The 22,982-nt window shown below is 42.2% G+C and overlaps 1 protein-coding gene across 1 annotated transcript in view; it reads left to right on the top strand.

Annotated features, from left to right (window-relative positions):
• The first annotated feature begins 13,050 nt into the window (after positions 1-13,050).
• Positions 13,051-22,982, top strand: part of LOC138645860 (uncharacterized) — a 68,939-nt gene continuing 59,007 nt past the window's right edge. The window contains exon 1 of the mRNA XM_069735365.1: positions 13,051-13,205. Within this exon, the coding sequence (XP_069591466.1) occupies positions 13,095-13,205 (111 nt within the window). The 5' untranslated portion in view covers positions 13,051-13,094. The remainder of the gene's footprint in view (positions 13,206-22,982) is intronic.

Here is a 22,982-nt window from a genome sequence, read left to right as displayed (position 1 = left end):
GGCCAGTTTTATTGGGGACACCAGCAAGAGCCCATGCACAGCACTCCTGTCCGCAGACCGGCCCCACATCATTTGCAGTTCCGGACACCACTTCCACCCCCTTCTTTTGGTGACTTTTCGCAAGGACCTTCTACGGCCACACACCACTACAGAGAGATGGACACCTACTATCAACATCTGTAGTGTTCTTGGACTGAAAACGATAGAGACTTCTGTTTCCTAAGCACTTCATGCGTTCACACTGCTGTTTTTTTTTTTGGCCTTCATTTACTGGTAGTTTTGTGGGCCAAAATTTTCACTTGTTACTGGTGTAATATGTCAATAAACTTTATAAACTTCACATGGTCTCTTTTCTTTAGATTTATTGTTTACATAGTCACATAATGTATAAGTGAATGTATTATATATACATATATATATGAAAATCAGGAAAGCGCTAGGGCAGAGGATGCTGCGGACTCCCAGGATTCATATATTTACTACAGAACTAGAGTATGTGCATAGATATACTTATGTAGACATTGAGACAGAAAAAGGAATTGCATGGGTGATCAACAAAATGGTACACGAGAGCACATCAACCAAAAAAATGTATTCCATAATACATGGTACAAGGAAATGGATGGCAACTAGTGTTGAGCATTCCGATACCGCAAGTATCGGGTATCGGCCGATACTTGTGGTATCGGAATTCCGATACCGAGATCCGATATTTTTGTGATATCGGGTATCGGTATCGGAAGTGTAAAATAAAGAATTAAAATAAAAAATATTGTTATATTCACCTCTCCGGCGGCCCCTGGACATCAGCGGGAGGATCCGGCGTCCGGCACGGCTTCTTTCTTCAAAATGCGCGCCTTTAGGACCTGTGGTATGACGTCCCGGCTTCTGATTGGTCGCGTGCCGCCCATGTGACCGCCACGCGACCAATCAGAAGCCGCGACGTCATTCCTCAGCTAAAGTCCTAGAATGAGCGCCTTTTAGGACCTGAGGAATGACGTCGCGGCTTCTGATTGGTCGCGTGGCGGTCACATGGGCGGCACGCGACCAATCAGAAGCCGGGACGTCATTCCACAGGTCCTAAAGGCGCGCATTTTGAAGAAAGAAGCCGTGCCGGACGCCGGATCCTCCCGCTGATGTCCAGGGGCCGCCGGAGAGGTGAATATAACAATATTTTTTATTTTAATTCTTTATTTTACACTTTAATATGGATCCCAGGGCCTGAAGGAGAGTTTCCTCTCCTTCAGACCCTGGGATCCATGAGGATACATTCCGATACTTGATGTCCCATTGACTTGTATTGGTATCGGATATCGGTATCGGCGATATCCGATATTTTTCGGGTATCGGCCGATACTATCCGATACCGATACTTTCAAGTATCGGACGGTATCGCTCAACACTAATGGCAACAGTTGCGCTACTGCTGGAGATGCAGCCATGGGACAGCCCCTGGCCCATTGAAAAAGTCACAGTACTTCTCCCTGCAAATCGTCGCATCATCAGAGTTCCTTCCGGATCCAAGACTTTCCAAGCCTGAAACCCTTTGCTCGTCGAGACGCCATTTGCCCTTGGTTACATCTCCGTTTGCAGGGTCAACAGAGTCAACATATTGTGGAGGGCTGTATGCACTGGCATCACGGCGGCGTAGAAAGTTGTGCAGGACGCAACAGGCAAGCACCACAGAGTCAATAGACGAGAGTTTCATGTTGAGTGCATTGTGGAAAACCCAAAATCGGTTTGCCATAATACCAAAAGCATTCTCCACAACGCATCGAGCTGTGGAAAGTCTGTATTTAAAAATGTGTCGCTCTGGTGTCAGAGTTTTCTGGGAGAAGGGCTTCAGAAGGTTGGGATGCAGTGGGAACACCTCATCTCCGACAAACACAAAGTTCATGTTTTCAGTAGTGTCGCTGTTGGGCGTCAAGGCCAGTTTGTGTTCTTTCAAGCGGTCCCCAAAATCAGTGTGCTCCAAAACTCCACCATCGGATACTCTCCCGTTGATCCCTACATCCACACTTATAAATTCATAGTTTGCATTAACGAGGGCCATCAGAATAACGCTGAAATAACCCTTGTAATTGTAGAAAAATGAGCCGGAGTGTGGTGGTTGGGTGATGCGGACATGTTTCCCATCCAAGGCCCCACCGCAATTAGGGAACTGCCATTGCTGCTGAAATCCATGAGAAATCTATTTCCAATCATCCTGGGTCTCCGGGAAAGGCATGTAAGTGCGGTGTAAAGCTGAGACGATTGCATTACATGTCTCTGGGATGATGACGCTGAGCAGGGATCGGGAAATAGCTGCGCAGTAATGCAAGTCTTGCATAGACCTGCTAGTCGCCAGGAACCGCAGCGTGACAGCCAGTCCCTCATCCACAGGGACAGCAGCTCGCATCCTGGTATTTTGCCGCCTGATAAAAGGTTCCACAGCAGCAAGTAGCACATTAAAGGAATCCTCTGACATTCGCAGGCAGTTCCTGAAATCATGCGGGTTGTTCTCCAGCAGTTCCCTTATTAGGCCCATATGGGACAATTGATTCCTCTTCTGCAGCCACTGTCTGGTCCACATGCGGCGCTGTTGCTTAGTATGAGTGTTCCGCGCATGAGCCTCCTGCTGGCGGTGAGCTTCAACCAACAACGCAGCCGCTACAATCACAGGTACATCTGTAATAGACATGGCAGCCTGAAAAAGCAAAAAAAAGAATTAGCACTTATGATTTGCTAAACTGACACAAGACATCCAATACTGTAAGGTAGCGTTTACACATCGCGTATTTGCCGCATATTATACATCCGTTAAATACGCAGGGCTAATAAGAAGCGTTGACGCAACTGCCGTTCCCCATAGACACCCTTTGTTTGCTAATAACAGTAGTTCACACACTGCATACGAAAATACGCTGTGTATCTTTACGCAGATGCGTATTTTTCATAAGCAGCATGTCAATTTATGCAGCATATAAGCTGCACAGATACAGACGTACAGTATGCAGCTGAGTTGCAATGTGTGAACGTACCCTAAAATCACTGTACACTGAAACGCTGAAACCAGGACGATGAGCGCTGCGGCTTGAAACCGGGAACGCCAAAGAGTGATTTCAGGAGCCGGTGCCACAACCGCGACGCTATAGCGATGCGGATTGCGCGGTATCACGCCTGAGTCAAGGACCTCCTCTGGGCGTGGTTAGGCAGTGCCGTTCAGCGTCTTTCCAGGTAAAATGGCGGCGAGACAGCGTTCTGCTCCTCTGGTGCAGACAGAGCTGAAGTTTTTCGTTTGCAAAATGTATGCCTGGGATTACGAGGGCCTGGAGACTGCACCAGCCCACAGGAACCTCCACAAGCAGGAGTTGCTGCGCCGCATTGGTCACCTCATGGAGAGGCGATTCGGCATCCGCTTCCTGGAATTCCCCGAAAAACATGCCACTTTTTCCTCATGTCCGTACTGTCCGAGAGGAAAAAGCGGTGTCCGTGAAAAATGGTCAGGTCAGGGGTTCCAGAATCTCCACAAACATATAAAATTTTGGGATGTCCGCAATTTTTAGCTAGATTGTCCAGAAATCATTTAGGAGGAGGTTGGCAACCCTGTGCGCGCTGCCAGGAGGGGGGAATCAGGAGACACGCGCTGCCGGGAGGTGCTTCCTAGTGATGCAATAATACGTGTCCCAGGCCACGCAGAGCATTGAACACCAGAGCCCCCAGACAATGCAGAGTATAGCATCACTGGGAAGAGTGATCTCTATTTTCTATATATGTACGTACATTTGGCGACTCAAAATTTCATTTGGCTCCTAACTTTTGCCGCCAATGGCGCCTAGGTATTTTTTTTTAGTCTGGAGCCCTGTACTTTTGTTGTCTAAACATTGCGGTTCTTTAATTTTTGTGTAGAGAGACGGCGCCGGCAACAGGAGTCATCACCTGCCAGCACTGGCCCTTCATCCGCCACCAGCGGCAGCCCACAGCCCGGGCCATCACGTATGTTAACCATCATTCATTGCGATTTTATTACTGCATATGGGACATTAGAGGGGAGCTGAAATATTGTATACATTACATATACAGTTAGGACCAGGCGCAGTAGCACCCCTCCACCATCCTCAACACCTCCCTTCCGCCACTCGCTTTCTTCCCCCGGGTCAGCAGTGTTCTCCCCAGAAGCGAGCAGTGGATCAATTGGTAAGTGACCAAAACTGCGAGCGGTTCCCCACAGCGTGTTCAATTGTTAACCAGATATGTATTTGCTTCCTTAGTCAGTGCGGCACAAGCAAGGGGTTAGGAGATCAGCAGCTCTTCCGGGGATGAGCAACTGGCGTCCCTTCTCCGTAAGTATACAGACAGTGGGAGGGGTTATCGGTGGGATGTCACATTTGACAGCGAGAAAAAAAACGTTCTCGCCCTCTGTGACAGGACCAAATTGAGTGTGTAGTAAATCTCAGGGTATGTTCACACATGCCGTATTTGCAGCGTAATCACCATCCGTTCTCCGACCTCTTCTATCCACAGAAACGCCCACCGTGAAAGAGCTGCTGTCCAGGCAGAAGCACCTGGAGAAAACTTCAGCGCGCCTGCTGGAGGCTGCGACAGAGCTGCAGGGACACACGCTGCGACATCTGTTGGCCCACCGCCGTGGGAGGTTTTGAATTTTTTGTTCATTTTATTTTATAGTTGTTAAAAATAAATGTTCTATATTACTGTTATGTTGTGTGCTGATTTAATTAACTAGCGGAGCAGGCCAGGGCCAGCCAAGCCAAGGCAGACACAAAAGAGTTGGTTTACCTTTCCATATAGTGTGCGCACAAAATGGCAGCCAGCGCAAAAGAGTTCCCTAACCGCATCCTAAAGTGCCTCCATCTTGTGCGTCCGCTTGCCAGATGCCCAAGATGGCTGCCAGAGATGTTTTATACATCATTTTACCTAGTACATAGATAAGCATTGCTGCATAGCCATAACTATACACAGAAGAAACAAACAACAACTCAAAGATATTTCATACTGTTGATGAGCAAGAAAAGAACCGATGAAGACGCCTGCAGTATACTGAGTATGGTGTTCCGGACAGAACGCTCCCGGGAAAAGAGGATCGTAGCTGGCGGAGGGTCTTATCGGTCAGGACGCTGGAAAGGCAAAACGTGAAGATGCAGCTCTCAAAAATATGGAAAGACTGAATCGCTGTAGAGTCGCGGTTTATATTCCGGGACGCCGGGACGTCACATCCTGGGTGTCTCCCTGTGGAGAAACACGCCTATCTGGCTACTCTGCAATGCCCCTAGATGTGTGTCGGATCGGTACACTCCGGCTGTTTGACATGGAGCTAACAACCAGCAAGAACGAGAAGTGAGTCGCCATTACGTCACTGGATCGCTCCTGCATCGTTCTAGAGTTGCTGTGTTTGACGTCTCTACAGCGACCTAAACAGCGACGCTTCAGCGATCTAGTTTAGGTTGGATCGTTTTCTATATCGCTGCAGCGTCGCTGAGTGTGACGGTACCTTTACAGAGTTGCAGAAAGCTCAGGAAGAATTAATTGAGATGTTACAAAAGGCCCAAGAAGATAACAAAGGAAACAGCAAATAAACAGCAAAGCCCCTCCTAGCCCTCAGGTGGGTACAAGGCTTGGCTATCTACAAAAAATCTCAAAACGAATGTACCATCTTCTAAATTAGGTCAAAAATTCATAGGATCTTTTCAAATTTCTGCCCAAATTAACCCAGTTGCTTTCCATTTAAAACTTCCTAACAGTCTGAAAATTCACCCTGTGTTCCATGTATCCTTGCTCAAACTAGTCAGTGAGAACCCGTTTTCGTTTTTGGGAAGAACTCAGTCAACTCCTCCACCAGAAAAAATCCATGGTGAAGAAGAGTAGATTATAGACAATATTTGGTGCAATGGAGGGGTTACAGATCAGAAGATAGTTCAAGACAGCCAGAGGGCACCATCAATGCACCAAGCTTACAAGAGCCTTTCATCAGAGACATCTAGAGAAGCCAGTGCCTGAGATGTTCAGAGGCCATCCTAGAAGGAGGGGACTTCTGTCAGGACTTGAACCCAGCAGCTCTTGTGCACTAGGCAGCAGCTCTTTCCTCGCTGGCCAGTTCCTTGCAAACCCATATACTAGTACCTGTGTTGTTCCTGATTGAACACTCTACTTAAAGGGAACTTTACAGCAGTTTTGGCTGCTATAAGATGTGGTCACTGCCTTTCAGGGCTTATATACAGCATTATATATTGCTGTATATACTGTAAGCCCCAGATCCAACCTGCAAGATAAGAAAAATACTTTTTTTTATACTCACCCGGGAGTGGTCCTGTGCGGTCCAATCCGATGGGTGTCGAAGGTCTGGGTCTGGCACTTCCATCTTCTTGTTATGCACCCCTCCAGCTTCCTCACTCCCAAGCATCGTGCTCTTTCCCAGGCGTACTTATCTGCCCTGTTGGGGGCAGAGCAAAGTACTGCAATGCGCAGGTGCTGGGAAAGGTCAGAGAGGGCCAGCGCCTGCACACTGCAGTACTTTACTCTGCCCTCAACAGGTCAGTACACCTGTGCAGGAGCGCAATGCCGGGGAGCGATGAAGAAGCACTTTGGACTGGAGTGCACAGGACTGCCCCTCAGGTGAGAATAATAAAACGTATTTTTCTTATCTTGCAGGTCGGATTGGGGGCTTATCTACAGCATTATAGAATGCTGTAGATAAGCCCTGAAAGGCAATGGCCGCATCTAATTGCGGCCAAAACAGGTGACAGGTTCGCTTTAAACCTGTGTATTGCCAAGTTATTAACTCTAAGGGTACCGTCACACTGAAACGACGCTGCAGTGATACGACAGCGATGTTGATCGCTGCAGCGTCACTGTTTGGTCGTTGGAGAGCTGTCACACAGACAGCTCTCCAGCGACCAACGATCCCGAAGTCCCCTGGTAACCAGGGTAAACATCGGGTTACTAAGCGCAGGGCCGCACTTAGCAACCCGATGTTTACCCTGGTTACCATCGCAAAAGTTAAAAAAACAAACACTACATACTTACCTTCTGCTGTCTGTCCCCGGCGCTCTGCTTTCCTGCACTGACTGTGAGCACAGCGGCCGGAAAGCAGAGCGGTGACGTCACCGCTGTGCTTTCCGGCTGGCTGGCGCTGACACAGGATGCAGGAGGAGTGCAGAGAAGCACAGCGCCGGGGACAGACAGCGGAAGGTAAGTATGTAATGTTTGGTTTTTTTACATTTACGCTGGTAACCAGGGTAAACATCGGGTTACTAAGCGCGGCCCTGCGCTTAGTAACCCGATGTTTACCTGGTTACCAGTGAAGACATCGCTGAATCGGCGTCACACACGCTGATTCAGCGATGTCAGCGGGAGATCCAGCGATGAAAGAAAGTTTCAAACGATCTGCTACGACGTACGATTCTCAGCGGGGTCCCTGATCGCAGGAGCGTGTCAGACACAGCGAGATCGTAAGGATATCGCTGGAACGTCACGAATCGTACCGTCGTAGCGATCAAAATGTCACTGTGTGACGGTACCCTAAGGTTTGGATACAGTGAAGGCTACTACTTGTGATATAACACAGTTTTGTTTCAAAGCACAAAATTAAAGGAATAGTATGATTGCGGACACTTTTGTATATTTTAACATTCAAAGTTTAAGTACATACAGGTTAAGTATATATAAAGATTAAAAACATGTAAAGATTAAGTACATATACACATATTATCTTCAAGGAGCTTTCAAACATCATCCTCCTGGAATATCAGAGAAGTAACACCAAGACAGAGAACCCCTGGAAAATTCACAACACTGCATGGGCATCCCCACTCATGCAGGTATCACAACACCGTACACGTATAAGTATAGGTATCCAACTTTCTGCTCCTGTCGTAGTCATGTTTATCTGGCCTTATATAGTGATTTACACTCTGTAACTCTGGTTCAGCCTTGCCATCTAGTGGCCAGCTTTTGGGGTAAGATGAATCAGAGATACCAAGCAAACATCAGACAATGAGCAATAAACCCACACAATTCAAAAGCTATCAAGGATTATATAACATAGAAACATAGAACTATTTGTGAGGTAAAAGCTTTTAGACAATAATTAAACAGTTCTCAAGATTGTGTCACTATGAGCATTGTCTATCTGTAAATATATGACAAGCAATGCTGCACTGTCATGGTTTGAATGCATTCTTTATATTTCAGCATGGACTCAAAATATCCATTTCTATATTCACACAACAACCTGGCATTGCACTACCTTCCTTGCGAGTTTATTGAGCTCCCAGCCTATAGTCAAGCTTTCTTTCCATCTGCTGTTTATCCTCCAAACTATATTGTTGTTCCTGTGTACCAACCTCTGTCTAACTCCTGACTTCGCAACCTGCTTATCCTCTGGTCATTACATTTTTCACGGATGAGAGCAGGTTCATACTGAGTACATTTGACAAACATGACAGAGCCTGGAGACACCATGGAGAATATTCTGCTGTCTGCTACATCCTCTAGCATGACTGGCTTGGCAGTGGGTTAGTAATGGTATGGGGAGGCATTTCTTCGGAGGGCCACACAACCCTTCATGTGCTTACCAGAAGTACCCTGACTGCCATTAGGTACCAGGATGAGATCCAGCAGCCCCTGGTGTGTGCGCACACTAAAAGATATTACTATGGGTAAGTTGAGCGTCCTTTAAAGGAGCCCTTTACTTTTTGTGTACCATGCTTAATTGAATAGCGGAGATGGAGCAATTTTTTGCCTATTATGTATATGGAGGCTTTGGTACATCCACTTATATCCGGTCCTATTAAATGGGCTCTATATGTTGTAATAGGTATTAGTAGATATGGACTACACTCTTGTTAGGTTTGCTCACTGATTCATTCTGTTATTGCAGTGGTGGTGCCTCCCCCACATGAGTTGATGTTGTTCTTTTCAGGTCTGTTTTATACTGATCTTTTGATTGTGTATATATTAATAAAATATTGAAATAGTTTAAACTGCTTGGGACATGTACTCCTTTGGTTCTGTGTAGGATTTATGGTGTTTGGAGTGTCTTGAGATATTTATATAGGTCTATCAATGTGGCAATTTGCCCTCTGGAGATATCTCTTTATGTACCAGTGGATTGGTTTTCTATTAATCTCTTCATAGTTATCTGCTTTCTTATTCCCTAGAAAATTTTGCACCACATTACAAAATACATTCCAAGCTCTTTCTTCTGTCTCATTCATTGATGTGATAAAATTTGCGTCTCTCATGAGTGTTCTTATTTGAGGTCCATCAAATATTCCAGCCTTTTTCTTCTCTTCACTAAGACCAGGAAACGTTGAACATATATAGTTAAAGCATTCTCCACTGTGATTGAGAGTTTTGACGAACTGCTTCATCAATCCAAGTTTTATGTGTAAGGGAGGAAAGACAATGTCCTTCCTATCCACTAGAGGATCATGGGTGACATTGTTATCGCCAGATGCCAAACTCTGTCGCTGAGGCCATTCAGTTTTCACCCAATGCTCTGCTGTAGCTCTACTGTCCCAGTAGCACAGAAAACAAGGGTGTTATCATCACAAATGGGAATTATGCATGTTCAAAGAAAACAAAGCTATTCTCACATTTATTGGGAGACTAAATGAAAACTAAATTTACGTTAGTGAACCGTGTAAACCGGCACTTTTCATAGACTACTTATATTTATCATGGAATTCATGAAAATGGGCTATATACTTATAGCGCAAAAACGTGATGTGATAGAGAAATTATAAGATCAGATTTGAATTCAAATTAGTCTAAAACTGTTCTTAAAGTCCATGCCAGAAAATTTTTTTTTTTTTGCAGACCAGTGTTATCCAGGAAATAGTTAAGGTGGCTGATGAGCAGAAGATCCAAAAAGAGGAGCATTCGGAAAGGTCACCAACACAAGTATAGCTGCTCCGGCTTGGAAACTGTGGGCTGGTATGGGCCAAATGGCCCAAGAACAAACTAGACTACCGCTGGGAGGCAGTACCCCATCGAGTGGTAAGGAGAGTCCACCCTAATAACTCAGTCTACAAAGTTTGGCCTGGTGAAAATGAAGAGACTCTAATTTGAGTACTGCATCATAATATGATCCATTCATGGTCTTCTGAAGTCGAGGAGGTTGCAGGTATGAGGCACCTAGAGAAACCGCATGATACTACCCAGGGAAGAGCTATCAGTGATAAGGAAGACTAGGCTGCTGTGCCTGTGAGGCTAGAAGAGATGGCCGCATCGCCTTCAGAAGGGCTGAAGGATGGGTCAGAGGATGATCAGTATAACCAAGCGATTGAAACTCCAGAGGTTCAGGAGACAGCCTTACAAGAGGAACCGTGGAGAACAGAACGCGCCAACACTGGCATTCCCAAAATCAGTGCGCACAGGATGAATTCATTTGGGAAAAGATTGAGCAGAAAACCCAGGAGTGTGCACAACTTTTGACAGAAATTGGGCTATCCTTAGGTAAACTCAAGGCATTTTGGGATTCTCCCCACCTGAGAATTGGCAAGAAAAATGGAGGAAGAATGTAAGAAGCTGCGAGACCCTCTGGAGCCAACCAGAAGAGGTAGAACTTCAAAGAGGAAGAGTTTTAAAGGAGCACCCAGCCAGTTCCTCAATATAAAAGGCCAGTGTGCCAAAGCGGAAGAAGATTTGGCGCAAAGTAAAGGAATGGGCAAAACGTGTATCCAGGAAGAAGCTGAGGAATCCACACAACAATGATCAAGGCCCGATCTACACCAAGCAAGTTCCAGATTCCAGACGACGCCGGTCAAGTTCCGAAAACCCAACATGCATCAGTCAAGACCTGTAGTCAAGATTATGCCCTTCAAGAACAGAGACCTTGCCTTCATCTCACCGGTTACAAGAGACCTAGTCCATCGGTCAAGATCTGAAGATCTGAGAATAGACACTGCTCGGGGCTGAACACCTGCAGTAATGAACTATTGGTCTAGTACAAAAGACAGGGGAGGGACCTATTGAAGCAAAGGTAGCCCAGCGAGCTTTGTTAGATTTTGTCAGGAGGACTTGCAGCCTAGCAGGAAGAACTGGAGACCCACTGTGTTAGAAGAAGCGTTAATACAGTGACTTTCTCTAGTACCGGCATTATCCCCTTTGTCAGAAGTTATAAGAATGTATAACCAGAGACTGCCATTGCAGCTACAGTGAGCCTGAGGATTCTTTGTACATTTGTTATTGCATATTTCATGCTGTAATCATCCTGTTTGGCATTACATGCTGTTGAAATATTTACCATAATTTCTGCCATATCAGGGAAATAAATAGTTTAACTGGTTACTTCCGCTTTGTGTTTGCCTATGCATTGCATTCAGTCAAATGCTTACATATACATTGGCTTGCAAAAGTATTCACCCTCCTCTCCTTGGCATTTTTTGTGTTTTGCTACCTCATAACCTGGAATTTCATTGTTTATTTTGAGGGTTTGCATCAGTTCATGTAAAGAAGATGCATACAACTGTGAACATTCTGTTTCTTTGTATTGTGAAGCAAATAACGAATAGTGACACTTAGATTGCACTCAGGTGAACTTATTTTCACTAAGCATGTGACTTATGAAGGTAATTGCTTGCACAAGAAATTTTTAGGGGCTTCATCGCAAAGGGGATGAATACATATCTACATGCCAATTTTTAGTTATTTGATCCCAAAAATTGAATGTATGCCTATATGTCTCTCACTTCACAAACTTAGACTATTTATTGCGGATGCATCACGCATAAATTGAATTACAAAAATATTTAAACACAAGTTATAATGTAACAAAATAGGTAGAAAGCCAAAGGGGGCAAATACTTTCACAACCAACTATACAAGAATGAAGTGGCCTAAACCAAGTCTAAGAACACACTTGAATTTGAAACACATCTGATAGTCTCATGTTATTTGTGTCACCCCTATTACTCTTCCATCATATAGGATTTTGTTTCCTATTTTTGTATTTTTGAATTTCCTGAACATAGTGATGCCAAACGTCTAATTTTTATTTAGCTATTGTTTTATTTTGAATGGGGTAAAAGGGGTGTGATTTGAACTTCTTATTTTTTTTTGTTTTTTAATATTTTTTGAAACTTTCTTTTAACTTTTTACTTGTTTCAATAGTTCCCTTGGGAGACCTGAAGCTGCTATCTTCCGATTGCTTGTGCTGCACATAGCAGGGCTTAAGCCCAGATATGTGTAGCAAAAAAATCATCACCTCCTGCTGAACCTCCTGCTGTCAAACCAACACATCAGCACCCCATGATCACATAACAGGGGCACTGATGGTCAGGTTTTATGATGCCCTTCTAGCATGCTTGAGTTACACACTGCTGTCGAGTGTAGCGCGATTCATCCCTTGGATGTTAAAGGCACATGACAGTTGATCAAATGCCAGGAAAAGTGTGGGCTCAGTGCCGGAGCTCGTATCAAAGGGGAGTAAACTACCTATGACGTACCTACAGTATATGTGTGTTGTTGTAAAATAGTTAAAGGCACTGTGAATACATGTGAATAGAGAGGAGCAACTTTGTTGATTTTTTGTCCCCAAATCTGATTTTGACGTATTTGTGCCATATTTGAACACTATTTGTGCCGAATGTATGTTTGATGATCAGTTTCGAAAATATTCGGCAATTTCTACTCCCATTTACTCTAATGACATTCGGCTGTGTTTGAAGAATATTGCAGAAACAATATTCGATGCCGATCGTATTCGGAACCAAATACGAACAAATTTGCTCATCTCCACTTGTGAATTTACTGCAGAGAGCAGCAATGCGCAGTATGTGAACATAGCCTAAGTATGTTTGTTGGGACAACTGACATCCTTATTTCTTCCCATGGTTCACTCACATTTCAGCAATAAACTTAAAATTTTCATTTTTGGCACTTATTGTATGTTTTGCATACACGCTGATTCTTTGTTATCTCATGCTCTTTGAACCCTATGTACGGTACTTTTTGTTATTTACCATATTCTATTTTTACACAGAAAGAAAAATATTGTGAAATGGTCAACATTATCAACTGCAATAAATGTTACACCTCATTTGACAGATTTTTTTCACCAGAATTAGCAGCAACAAAATCAAGCACAGATTATCATGGCAGTCAACTTGTACAAGAACATGGCATTTTCATTGATTTATCAAAAGTATATGATCCCAGTCTCAAATGAAATTGTCAATATGGTTTTATCCTACTTGAAAGAAAAAGTAAGTATAATATGAAGTTAAGCTATTGAATTAAGCATTTCAATCCTCTTTATACATTTCAGACCATTCATCAAACAACTGTTTTACTAAATACTTGTATTCTACATAGAATAACAATACGGGAGCATCTTTTCTTTGAACTCTGCTTTATACCATTGCCAGTTTTACTTCTTCTGGAAATATATGACTGTATTAACTGGTGGATTCTTCCATTCTCCTTTTCAGTAGTGTGTGCCTCTATTACAAGAGTTATACAGAAATAGGATTCATTGATATTTCATCAGTTTTTCACTGACTGATAGGAGAAGGTGGAGTATTTTTTTTTCTCAACTGATGAAACTGGGACCAAAGTTTAATAGAACTCAGATGACAAACACTGAAGAAACTTGTTCCATTTTTCTCTCACATCAAAAAAATTGACGTCTGAATGAGACCTTAGAAAAAAATGCTTTTTTCTAGGAACAGTGGCACACATACACACGAGTTGGCACTGCATGGCAATGTTCTATTAAAGCAAATGGGGGTGAGAGTGATAGGTAACTCACTGATTGTGGATGAAAATAGCCATGTCTTTCTAACCCTGTTCAATCCCTTTGAAGACGTCATTCCTTTTCATTAAATTGAATCTGTCACCATGAAAATCCAGTGCAATCTGCAGCCATCATGTTATAGAGCAAGGGTCAGCATATATTGCTTTATAGTTTTGCGAGAAAAGATTCAGCATAACCTCTGTTTTAATTATTTAAACCTCAGCTCTTTCTGGGATTTTCGGTCCAGTGTGCGGTCCTATCAGTGATTGACAGACATCTCTGTATGCCCTTTGTACACATAAAGTTGTCAGTCACTTGTAAAACCGCCCTCTGGACCAAAAATCCCAGAAAGAGCAGAGGTTTAAATATATAATGCACATTTTATAATGAATATTTTCCCACAAAATTATATAGCAATCTGCTCAGTTCCTTCTGCTTCATATCATGCTGCTTTAAGATTAGACAGGTTCCATTTTATACTAATTCCCACCTCCAGGCTATTGTAAAGAAAAAACCTTCCCAGGGTCAACTAGTGAGTCTCACTTCCCAAATACCAGAGTTTACTGCATCCATTGGAGTCCATGTACAGACAACCACTTGGAAGAAACTGAAATTTTAGAATTATTTTTTATGATGAGCTGATCCCAGTAATTGTTAATCAAACTAGCCTCTAATTCCAGAAATTTATTTAGGTGAATCCCAATTCTATTTTTGCAAGTGCCTTATGAATGCCCACATACCCTGCTGAAATGAAACAATATTGGGAGTTGCTGAATATTGACCTTACTAAAAAAAAAAAAAAAAAAATAAGTTTCCACTGAAAATGTCTATTCTTTTATACTGCAATAAAATGCCTAATGTACATTTTGAGGCCATCCAAAAATATATCCATTACAATGATAACTTCCAATGCACCTCTGGATGACACCAAATTTGATAGACTTTTTATAATTAGAAAAGCCTAAGAACACTGTGAGTGACAGCTCATCCACCCTATAGGAAGAAGAGCATTCTGGGGTGACAGTATTGTGAATGACAGCCCAGCTGCTCAATCTGGCTGGGCTTGTGGGGTTTCCTCCAGGTGTCACCTGTTCAGAGTGATTGACTGGCTATTTAGCTGTCTGGCAGTGGTCAGACCTTTTCCAGTTGTAGCCCTACTCAGTGGTGTGTTTGCTCTGTGCTCTGTATTCTGTTCTTCTGCTCTTCGTTACTGGACCTTGGATTTGTCTTTTGAGTACTTGTTTGTATTACCATTTTGCCTTTCAAACACTCTAACCTTAGTTATGTGACCCTGGCCTTTGCCTCTGACTATTCATTTGTCTTATCCCTTTGTCTTTGATATACTCTTCAGGCTTTTGACCTTGGACTCCTTGACGTCCACACCTCACAGCTTGTCCATGAGAAGTGACTCAGTGTCACAAAACATTTAATTAATTTTATAACTGAAATATTTTCTAAAATTTAAATCTTTTAACAGCAACGCACAATTCCTTTGTCATTTGAAGGGACATAGGTCACCAGGGAACATACCTGGAATACCAGGAGAGAGTAGTAAAAAAATTTGCTTTTTAGGCCCCTTTCACGCATCAGTCTTTTGCCGTCAGTCTCATTCCGGCGAATTTTGAAAAAAAACAGATCTGGCGATTGCTGCTGCCAGATCAGTTTATTTCTCATTGTCTGTATTAGCGATGGATTACGATGGATGGCCTTACGTTTCATCCGTCGTTCACTGGATCCGCCGAAAATTGTTTATCCAGCGGCTGGAGAAATGGACATAGTAACATTTTTTGTGTCCGTCGAAAAAATGGACAGCGATGAATCCGTCGCCATTCGTCGTTTGCTAGAATGGGAGCCTATGGCGCCAGATCTGTCAAATGAAGGAATCTGGCGATCGATTCCGTTTTTTTAACTGAGCATGTTCTGATTTTTTTAAGATCCAAATAGCTGGATCAGCTAGTCGGATCCGGTGAAAAAAATGGATCTGTCGCATCAATTTTTCACAATCTGTGATGAATCCAGTTTTTTCAACATTTGACGGATTGTGACTGATGGCAAAAAACTGATGTGTGAAAGCAGCCTTAGAGGCTTGTCAGAAGAAGAACAAAGCTCTGCCTTCATTGATGCTCTTATAATTGTGCAAGAGCAGTCATTTCCAAGTAAAGTACTTGCTGCAAAGAAAAGCATCCCCAGAAAAGGTGTTACATAGTTACATAGGTTGAAAAAAGAACTGGGTCCATCAACTTTAACCTTTCTCCAGCAATTGGTTTTTTTGTCACTAATTTAACTAAAACCCACAATGATATGTATATTGAAATCATCCAGCCCTTTTTTTAAAGCTTTTAGAATGTCTGCCATTAGTACCTTTTGTGGTAGGGCATTCCACATTCTGACTGCTCCAACTGTAAAGAGCCCTTTCCTATTTAGATGTCGGAATCACCTTTCATCCACCCATCATGGTCCTTAGTATGGTCCTTGGAAGGTATAAGTCATGCGCCAGTTCTTTGTACTGACCACAGTTTGCTTTTTGTGGCAGCTGCTTGACATTAAGTACTGCTGATCATCTTACTTGTAACCAGAATACCCAAGTCCTTATCAGTACCACATCGGCCATCCTACAATCCCGTGGCACCACCCCTGTTACAAGTGAGTCTAATAACATAAGATACAGTGATCTGTTAATTACTGAGCTCAATTCCCTCAGTATCTGTGGATGAATGCCATCTGGGCCAGGGGATTTGTCAATGTTTAATTTGCTCAGACGCAGGCGTACTTTTTTCTTGTGTTAAACTAATTATATCAGTTAGTTCATTGGTGAACACGGATGAAAAGTGCCTGTTTAAAATCTCAGCTTTTTCATTGTCCTCTATTATTATCTTATTATAGTCTTTTAACAGGACTATACCATCTTTTTTTTTCTTTTTTGCATTTATGTATTTATAAAAGAATTTGGGATTTTTTTTATTTTGGCAATTTGTCCCTCTGTGAATAACTTTGCTAGCTTGATTTATTTTTTGCATTACTTAGATCTTTATACTGCTGAAATGCTATTTCTGTATTCTCAGCCTTCAGGATTTTGAATGCTCTTTGTTTTAGTCTGAGTAAACTTTGTGGTGTCTTATTTATCAGTAATGGTTTCTTTTTATTCCTGGACATTTTATTTCCAGAGTGTATAAGTTTTCTACCGGATTCCAGTAGTACATCCTTAAATATGCCCCATTTATGGTCGATATCCCCAGTTACCATGAGATGGTCCCAGTCAATTACAATTAAGCTCTTCTCTTAATTTGTTGAAATCAGCTCTTCTAAAGTTCCAGGTTTTTGCATTTCCCCTTTTGAATGTTTGATTGAAAATTACTTTGAAACTTACCATATTATGGTAACTGCATCTCAAATGCTCCCTGACCTGTAGATCTGAAATTGTATCTGGTTTATTTGACAGAACCAGACCCAAGAGATTACCTCCCCTGGTCGGTTCATCTACCAGCTGAGAGAGGTATTGTCCTGAATTGTGGATAAGAACTTGCATCTTTTAGCACAACTAGAAGATTCTATGTCCTATTGAATGTATTTATAGTTAAAATCCCCCATAAAAGTGACCCTATTATTATTTGTTGCCTTTTTAATTTTCTGCATCAATCCCTCCTCTACCTGTTCAGCTATATTATAAGGCTTGTTGCAAACTCTAATTAGCAGCTTTCCATTATTGCCATCCCCATGTACATTTACCTATATTGACTCTACATTGTCACAGTTCCCCCCAGTGTCATCATTGATCACTTGTCCTAAGTTAGATTTAATAAAAATACAGATCCTCCACCTTTTCTGACTTTCTTGTCCTTTCTAAATGCAGAGTAACCCACTATGTTTGTCATACAGTCATAGACGTTGTGCAGGAAAGTTTGTGGATTAAATCCGTGCTGAAACAATAATACAGATTCGAACGTATTGAAAAACTCTGGTGGTTTATTCAACGCGTTTCAAGGTCTGTATGACCTCTTCATCAGGAAAATACCACAAACACATACAGAACTGTTGACGTTATACTGTTTAAATACACTCAAATTTCAAAACCAGGCACGAAAAGGACCTCCTGACATGTGACATCCAATGTCAGAGCTCCTGGAGACAATAATAATTAGTTAAATTAATATGAAATTCTTTCAAATTGAGTACATATAGAAATTCTTAATCAGCCTAATAGATATTCTATTCATTTTCAGGTTTAAAAGGAACAAAAGAAAAAAATGGGAAGAGAGAACACATTTTTCAAAATTTGTATTGGAAAAAAACATATGGGAAGAGAACCCACCTGAGGACGCAACTTCATTCTCAACAAGCCTTCCAGCTATCTGCGCCACAAATTCAATTAGGCATTTTTGCTGGTGCAGTATATACATTCTTCATTTTTACTAAGAGAATGGTGGAACTTATTCAGACATATATATACACTGCACCAGCAAAAATGCCTGATTGAATTTGTGGTGCAGAAAGCTAGAAGGCTGGTTAAGAATGAAGTTACGTCCTTAGATGGGTACCTTATACCTGAAAATGAATAGAATATCTATTGGGCTGATAAAGAATTTCTGTATGTACTCCATTTGAAATAATTTTGTATTAATGTAACTAATTATTATTGTCTCCAGGAGCTCTGACATTGGATGTCACATGTCAGGAGGTCCTTTTCACGCCTGTTTATGAAATTTGAGTGTATTTAAGCAGTGTAACGTCAACAGTTCTGTTAGTCTTTGTGGTATTTTCCTGATGAAGAGGTCAGACAGACCTTGAAACGCTTTGAATAAACCACCAGAGTTTTTCATTACATTCGAATCTGTATTATTGTGGCAGTGCGGATTTAATCCACAAACTTTCCTGCACAACATCTCAGAGAAGGTCGCGTAGGTGGCCCGTGGATCTGCAGCAGCCAATATACACATGCTCTTGCTTTATACCATCAGGTGAGCAGCTCCCTGTTAAAAACTGCACTTAATCTGAGGATAAGACCCTATATGCGCTTTTTGTCTCCCTAATCTACTTGTCATACAGTCATGGCATTTGTCCAGCCCGGTCTCCGTAATACCCACCATATCGTATTCTGTTGCTGACATAAGAGTCTCCAGTTGATTCATTTTGTTTGCAAGACTTCTTTCATTTGCCAGTAAACATTTAATACAATTAGCACATTTATTACTCCTTCTCATCTTCCTATGTTCCTTGTATGTCCCAGACCCCAACAAATCCTCAATGATCCCAACTGTCATACTCTCTATCTACTCTACCCTTTTTAGCACATCTGCCCTCCCTTCCACAGATCCTAGTTTAAAAGTTCATCCATCCATCTCACAATTTTTTCCCCAAGCACAGCTGCATCCTCCCCATTGAGATGCAACCCGTACCTACTGTAGAATCTGGAGCCGACAGAGAAGTCGGCCCAGTTCTCTATAAACCCAAACCCTTCCTTCTTGCCCCAATTTCTAAGCCGCTTATTTATCTCCCTAAACTCCCGCTGTCTTTCTAGTGACACTCGTGGCACCGGCATTATTTCTGAAAACATCACCTTGAAGGTCCAGGCCTTCAGCTTCTCTTCTAGTTCCCTGTAATAATTTTTAATGACCTTACACCTTCCTCTAACTTTGTCATGGGTACCGATGTGTACCATGGCTGCTGGGTTTTTCCCAGCCACTCCCAGCAATCTGTCTACCCGATCCGCAATATGCTGAACCCGAGCACCCGGAGGACAACACACCGTTTGGCATTCACGATCTCGGTGGCAGATGATTCTGACTGTCAGCCTAATTATAGAATTCCCTACCATCAACATCTATCTGGCCTTTGCTGCACTTCTATGTCCCTTCTTCCCACAGCAATCATTTTCCTGGTTGCTAGGAGCCGCCTGGCACTTTTCCCCCTACCCCTTCTTGCAACAGTAACCCAGCTATGTACTTCTCTGTCCTGATCTTCCCCACATCCACCCTCCTCCACATTAGTGGCCCCAGCCAGCGCAAGCTCAGTGAGCTCTTAAAAAACCTCTCCAGGTTTGCAATGCTACTAAGTGTTTCAAGCTGCACATTTAGATCCATTTCCTGGGCTTCAAAACATGCTTCACTGACATCGAGTGCTGACATATATCACCCTTTAATGGCTGTTCAAGGCAAGCATACAGCTCACAAGACATAGCATTTTCCATGGAGCACATATTCAATGGGGATAAGCTGTACAGATAAAGGCAGAAAAGCACCAAACTATGCTCTTGTGTTCAAATATGACATTGTGTTTAATAGTGATGAGCAAATACATTTGTCACTATTCGATGCTCACATGAATAGTACGCTATCCGGGCTATTCGTTACTCAGCGAGCAATTTACTATTTGCCTCAGTATATTCAAGCGACCTGCCCCCCATGTTTAGTACTTTATTTGCAGCGAATGAATGTTGGGCTTGCTTGCCAATCACAGTAATGCCGGCACCATCTTTGGTGTGGCATTACTGTGATTAGCTGGCCTTACAGCATCATACGGAATATTTAATTCCTGCTGGCGTCTTCTTGCGCACATTACAGCCGGAAACAGCGGAGTGTGATCGCAGTGTGAGAATAGGGAGGGTGAAAGTATCATATAGAGAGTTTGTGATTACAAAAAGCTCTTTTAAGAGCTACTGAGAGTGAAGCGTAGCTCTCTGTTAGGTGGACATAGCGTAGGGAGAGATTTACTATGAGGGAAAGGCAGGCACCCGGGTGTTATCATTGCAAGTACATGCTGCAGATCTCTGCTAGTTTGCATTGTGTGGTAAAGTGTAGGAACACACTGTGGAATTAGGGAGAGATAAGCAGGGTTTCATCCACTAACATAATACACAAAAGCAGCTCATTTTAGAGCCAAATAATATGTCTTATTACCATCATATACTAAACAAATATTTTTGGAGCTACATAATATTCTTCTGTACCTGCATATAATTTTTTTTTACACCTAAATAATATTCGGCAGTGCCAGCATATAGTAAAAATCTTTTTTAAAAGCTAATTGCTAAATAATATTCCTCGCCTATTGCTGAAATAGCTAATATTTATCTAGCAGTTGTGTGACTGACGCAATACCTGCTGAACTACGCAAATGTCACTATTTACCAGTGACAATAATTTTCCTTACTCTGCTGTTGGCACGTGCAAAAAAGCAATATAAAAAAATACAAATTTTCTATTGGTTAAATACATTTTTCTTACTCTGCTGTTGGTGTGTGTCATAAAGGTGATATAAAAAAACTAATTTTCCATTGCTTAAATAGCGTATCTCTATCTAGCAGTTGTGTGATTGGTGGGAAGCCTGCAAAGATATGCAAACGTGACTATTTAACTGTAATTTTCCTGAATCTGCTGTTGCCATGTGTAATACAACTTTTTACAACTACCCTGAAATAGATTGGGGAATAGAAACCTGCAGTTCCAGCAAAGGTAATCGGTTTTTGACAACTATGAGAGACAATTACCTTTCACAACTGGTTCAGGACCCAACAAGAAAGGGGGCACTGCTAGACCTAATATTAACCAACAGGACAGACCGCATATCAAATATAAGGGTTGGGGGTCACTTGGGAAATAGCGATCACAAAATAATAAGTTTTCATGTATCCTTTAAAAAGATGTGTAGTAGAGGTGTTACAAGGACACTAAACTTCAGGAGGGCAAATTTCCAATGGATGAGAGAGGATCTTGGTGCAATTAACTGGGACAATATCCTGAGACACAAAAATACACAAAGAAAATGGGAGACGTTTATTAGCATCCTGGATAGGACCTGTGCACAGTATATACCGTATGGGAATAAACATACTAGAAATAGGAGGAAACCAATATGGCTGAATAGAGATGTAAGGGGCGCAATAAGTGACAAAAAGAAAGCATTTAGAGAATTAAAGGAAGTAGGTAGTGAGGAGGCATTAAATAAATACAGAAAATTAAATAAATTCTGTAAAAAGCAAATTAAGGCAGCAAAGATTGAGACAGAGAGACTCATTGCCAGAGAGAGTAAAAATAATCCTAAAATATTCTTTCACTACATAAATAGTAAGAAACTAAAAAATGATAGTGTTGGCCCCCTTAAAAATAGTCTGGGTGAGATGGTGGATGAGGATGAGGAAAAAGCCAATATGCTAAATGACTTTTTTTCATCAGTATTTACACAAGAAAATCCCATGGCAGACAAAATGTCTAGTGATAAAAATTCCCAATTAAATGTCACCTGCTTAACCCAGCAGGAAGTGCGGCGGCGTCTAAAAATCACTAAAATTGACAAATCTCCGGGCCCGGATGGGATAGACCCTCGAGTACTGCAGGAATTAAGTACAGTCATTGATAGACCATTATTTTTAATCTTTAAAGATTCCATAATAACAGGGTCTGTGCCACAGGACTGGCGTATAGCAAATGTGGTGCCAATATTCAAAAAGGGAACAAAAACTGAACTCGGAAATTATAGGCCAGTAAGCTTAACCTCTACTGTGGGTAAAATCCTGGAGGGCATTCTAAGGGATGCTATACTGGAGTATCTGAAGAGGAATAACCTCATGACCCAGTATCAGCACGGGTTTACTAGGGACCGTTCATGTCAGACTAATTTGATCAGTTTCTATGAAGAGGTAAGTTCCGGATTGGACCAAGGGAACCCAGTGGATGTAGTGTATATGGACTTTTCAAAAGATTTTGATACGGTGCCACACAAAAGGTTGATACATAAAATGAGAATAATGGGGGTAGGGGAAAATATGTGCAAGTGGGTTGAGAGCTGGCTCAGGGATAGGAAACAAAGGGTGGTTATTAATGGAGCACACTCGGACTGGGTAGCGGTTAGCAGTGGGGTACCACAGGGGTCAGTATTGGGCCCTCTTCTTTTTAACATATTTATTAATGACCTTGTAGGGGGCATTCAGAGTAGAATTTCAATATTTGCAGATGACACTAAACTCTGCAGGGTAATCAATACAGAGGAGGACAATTTTATATTACAGGATGATTTATGTAAACTAGAAGCTTGGGCTGATAAATGGCAAATGAGCTTTAATGGGGATAAATGTAAGGTCATGCACTTGGGTAGAAGTAATAAGATGTATAATTATGTGCTTAATTCTAAAACTCTGGGCAAAACCGTCAATGAAAAAGACCTGGGTGTATGGGTGGATGACAAACTCATATTCAGGGGCCAGTGTCAGGCAGCTGCTACAAAGGCAAATAAAATAATGGGATGCATTAAAAGA

Source organism: Ranitomeya imitator, chromosome 7 (assembly GCF_032444005.1).
Source record: "Ranitomeya imitator isolate aRanImi1 chromosome 7, aRanImi1.pri, whole genome shotgun sequence".
Lineage (NCBI taxonomy): Eukaryota > Metazoa > Chordata > Amphibia > Anura > Dendrobatidae > Ranitomeya > Ranitomeya imitator.
Note: the sequence above shows the minus strand (reverse complement) of the source record. Positions and strands in the feature narration are given on the sequence as shown.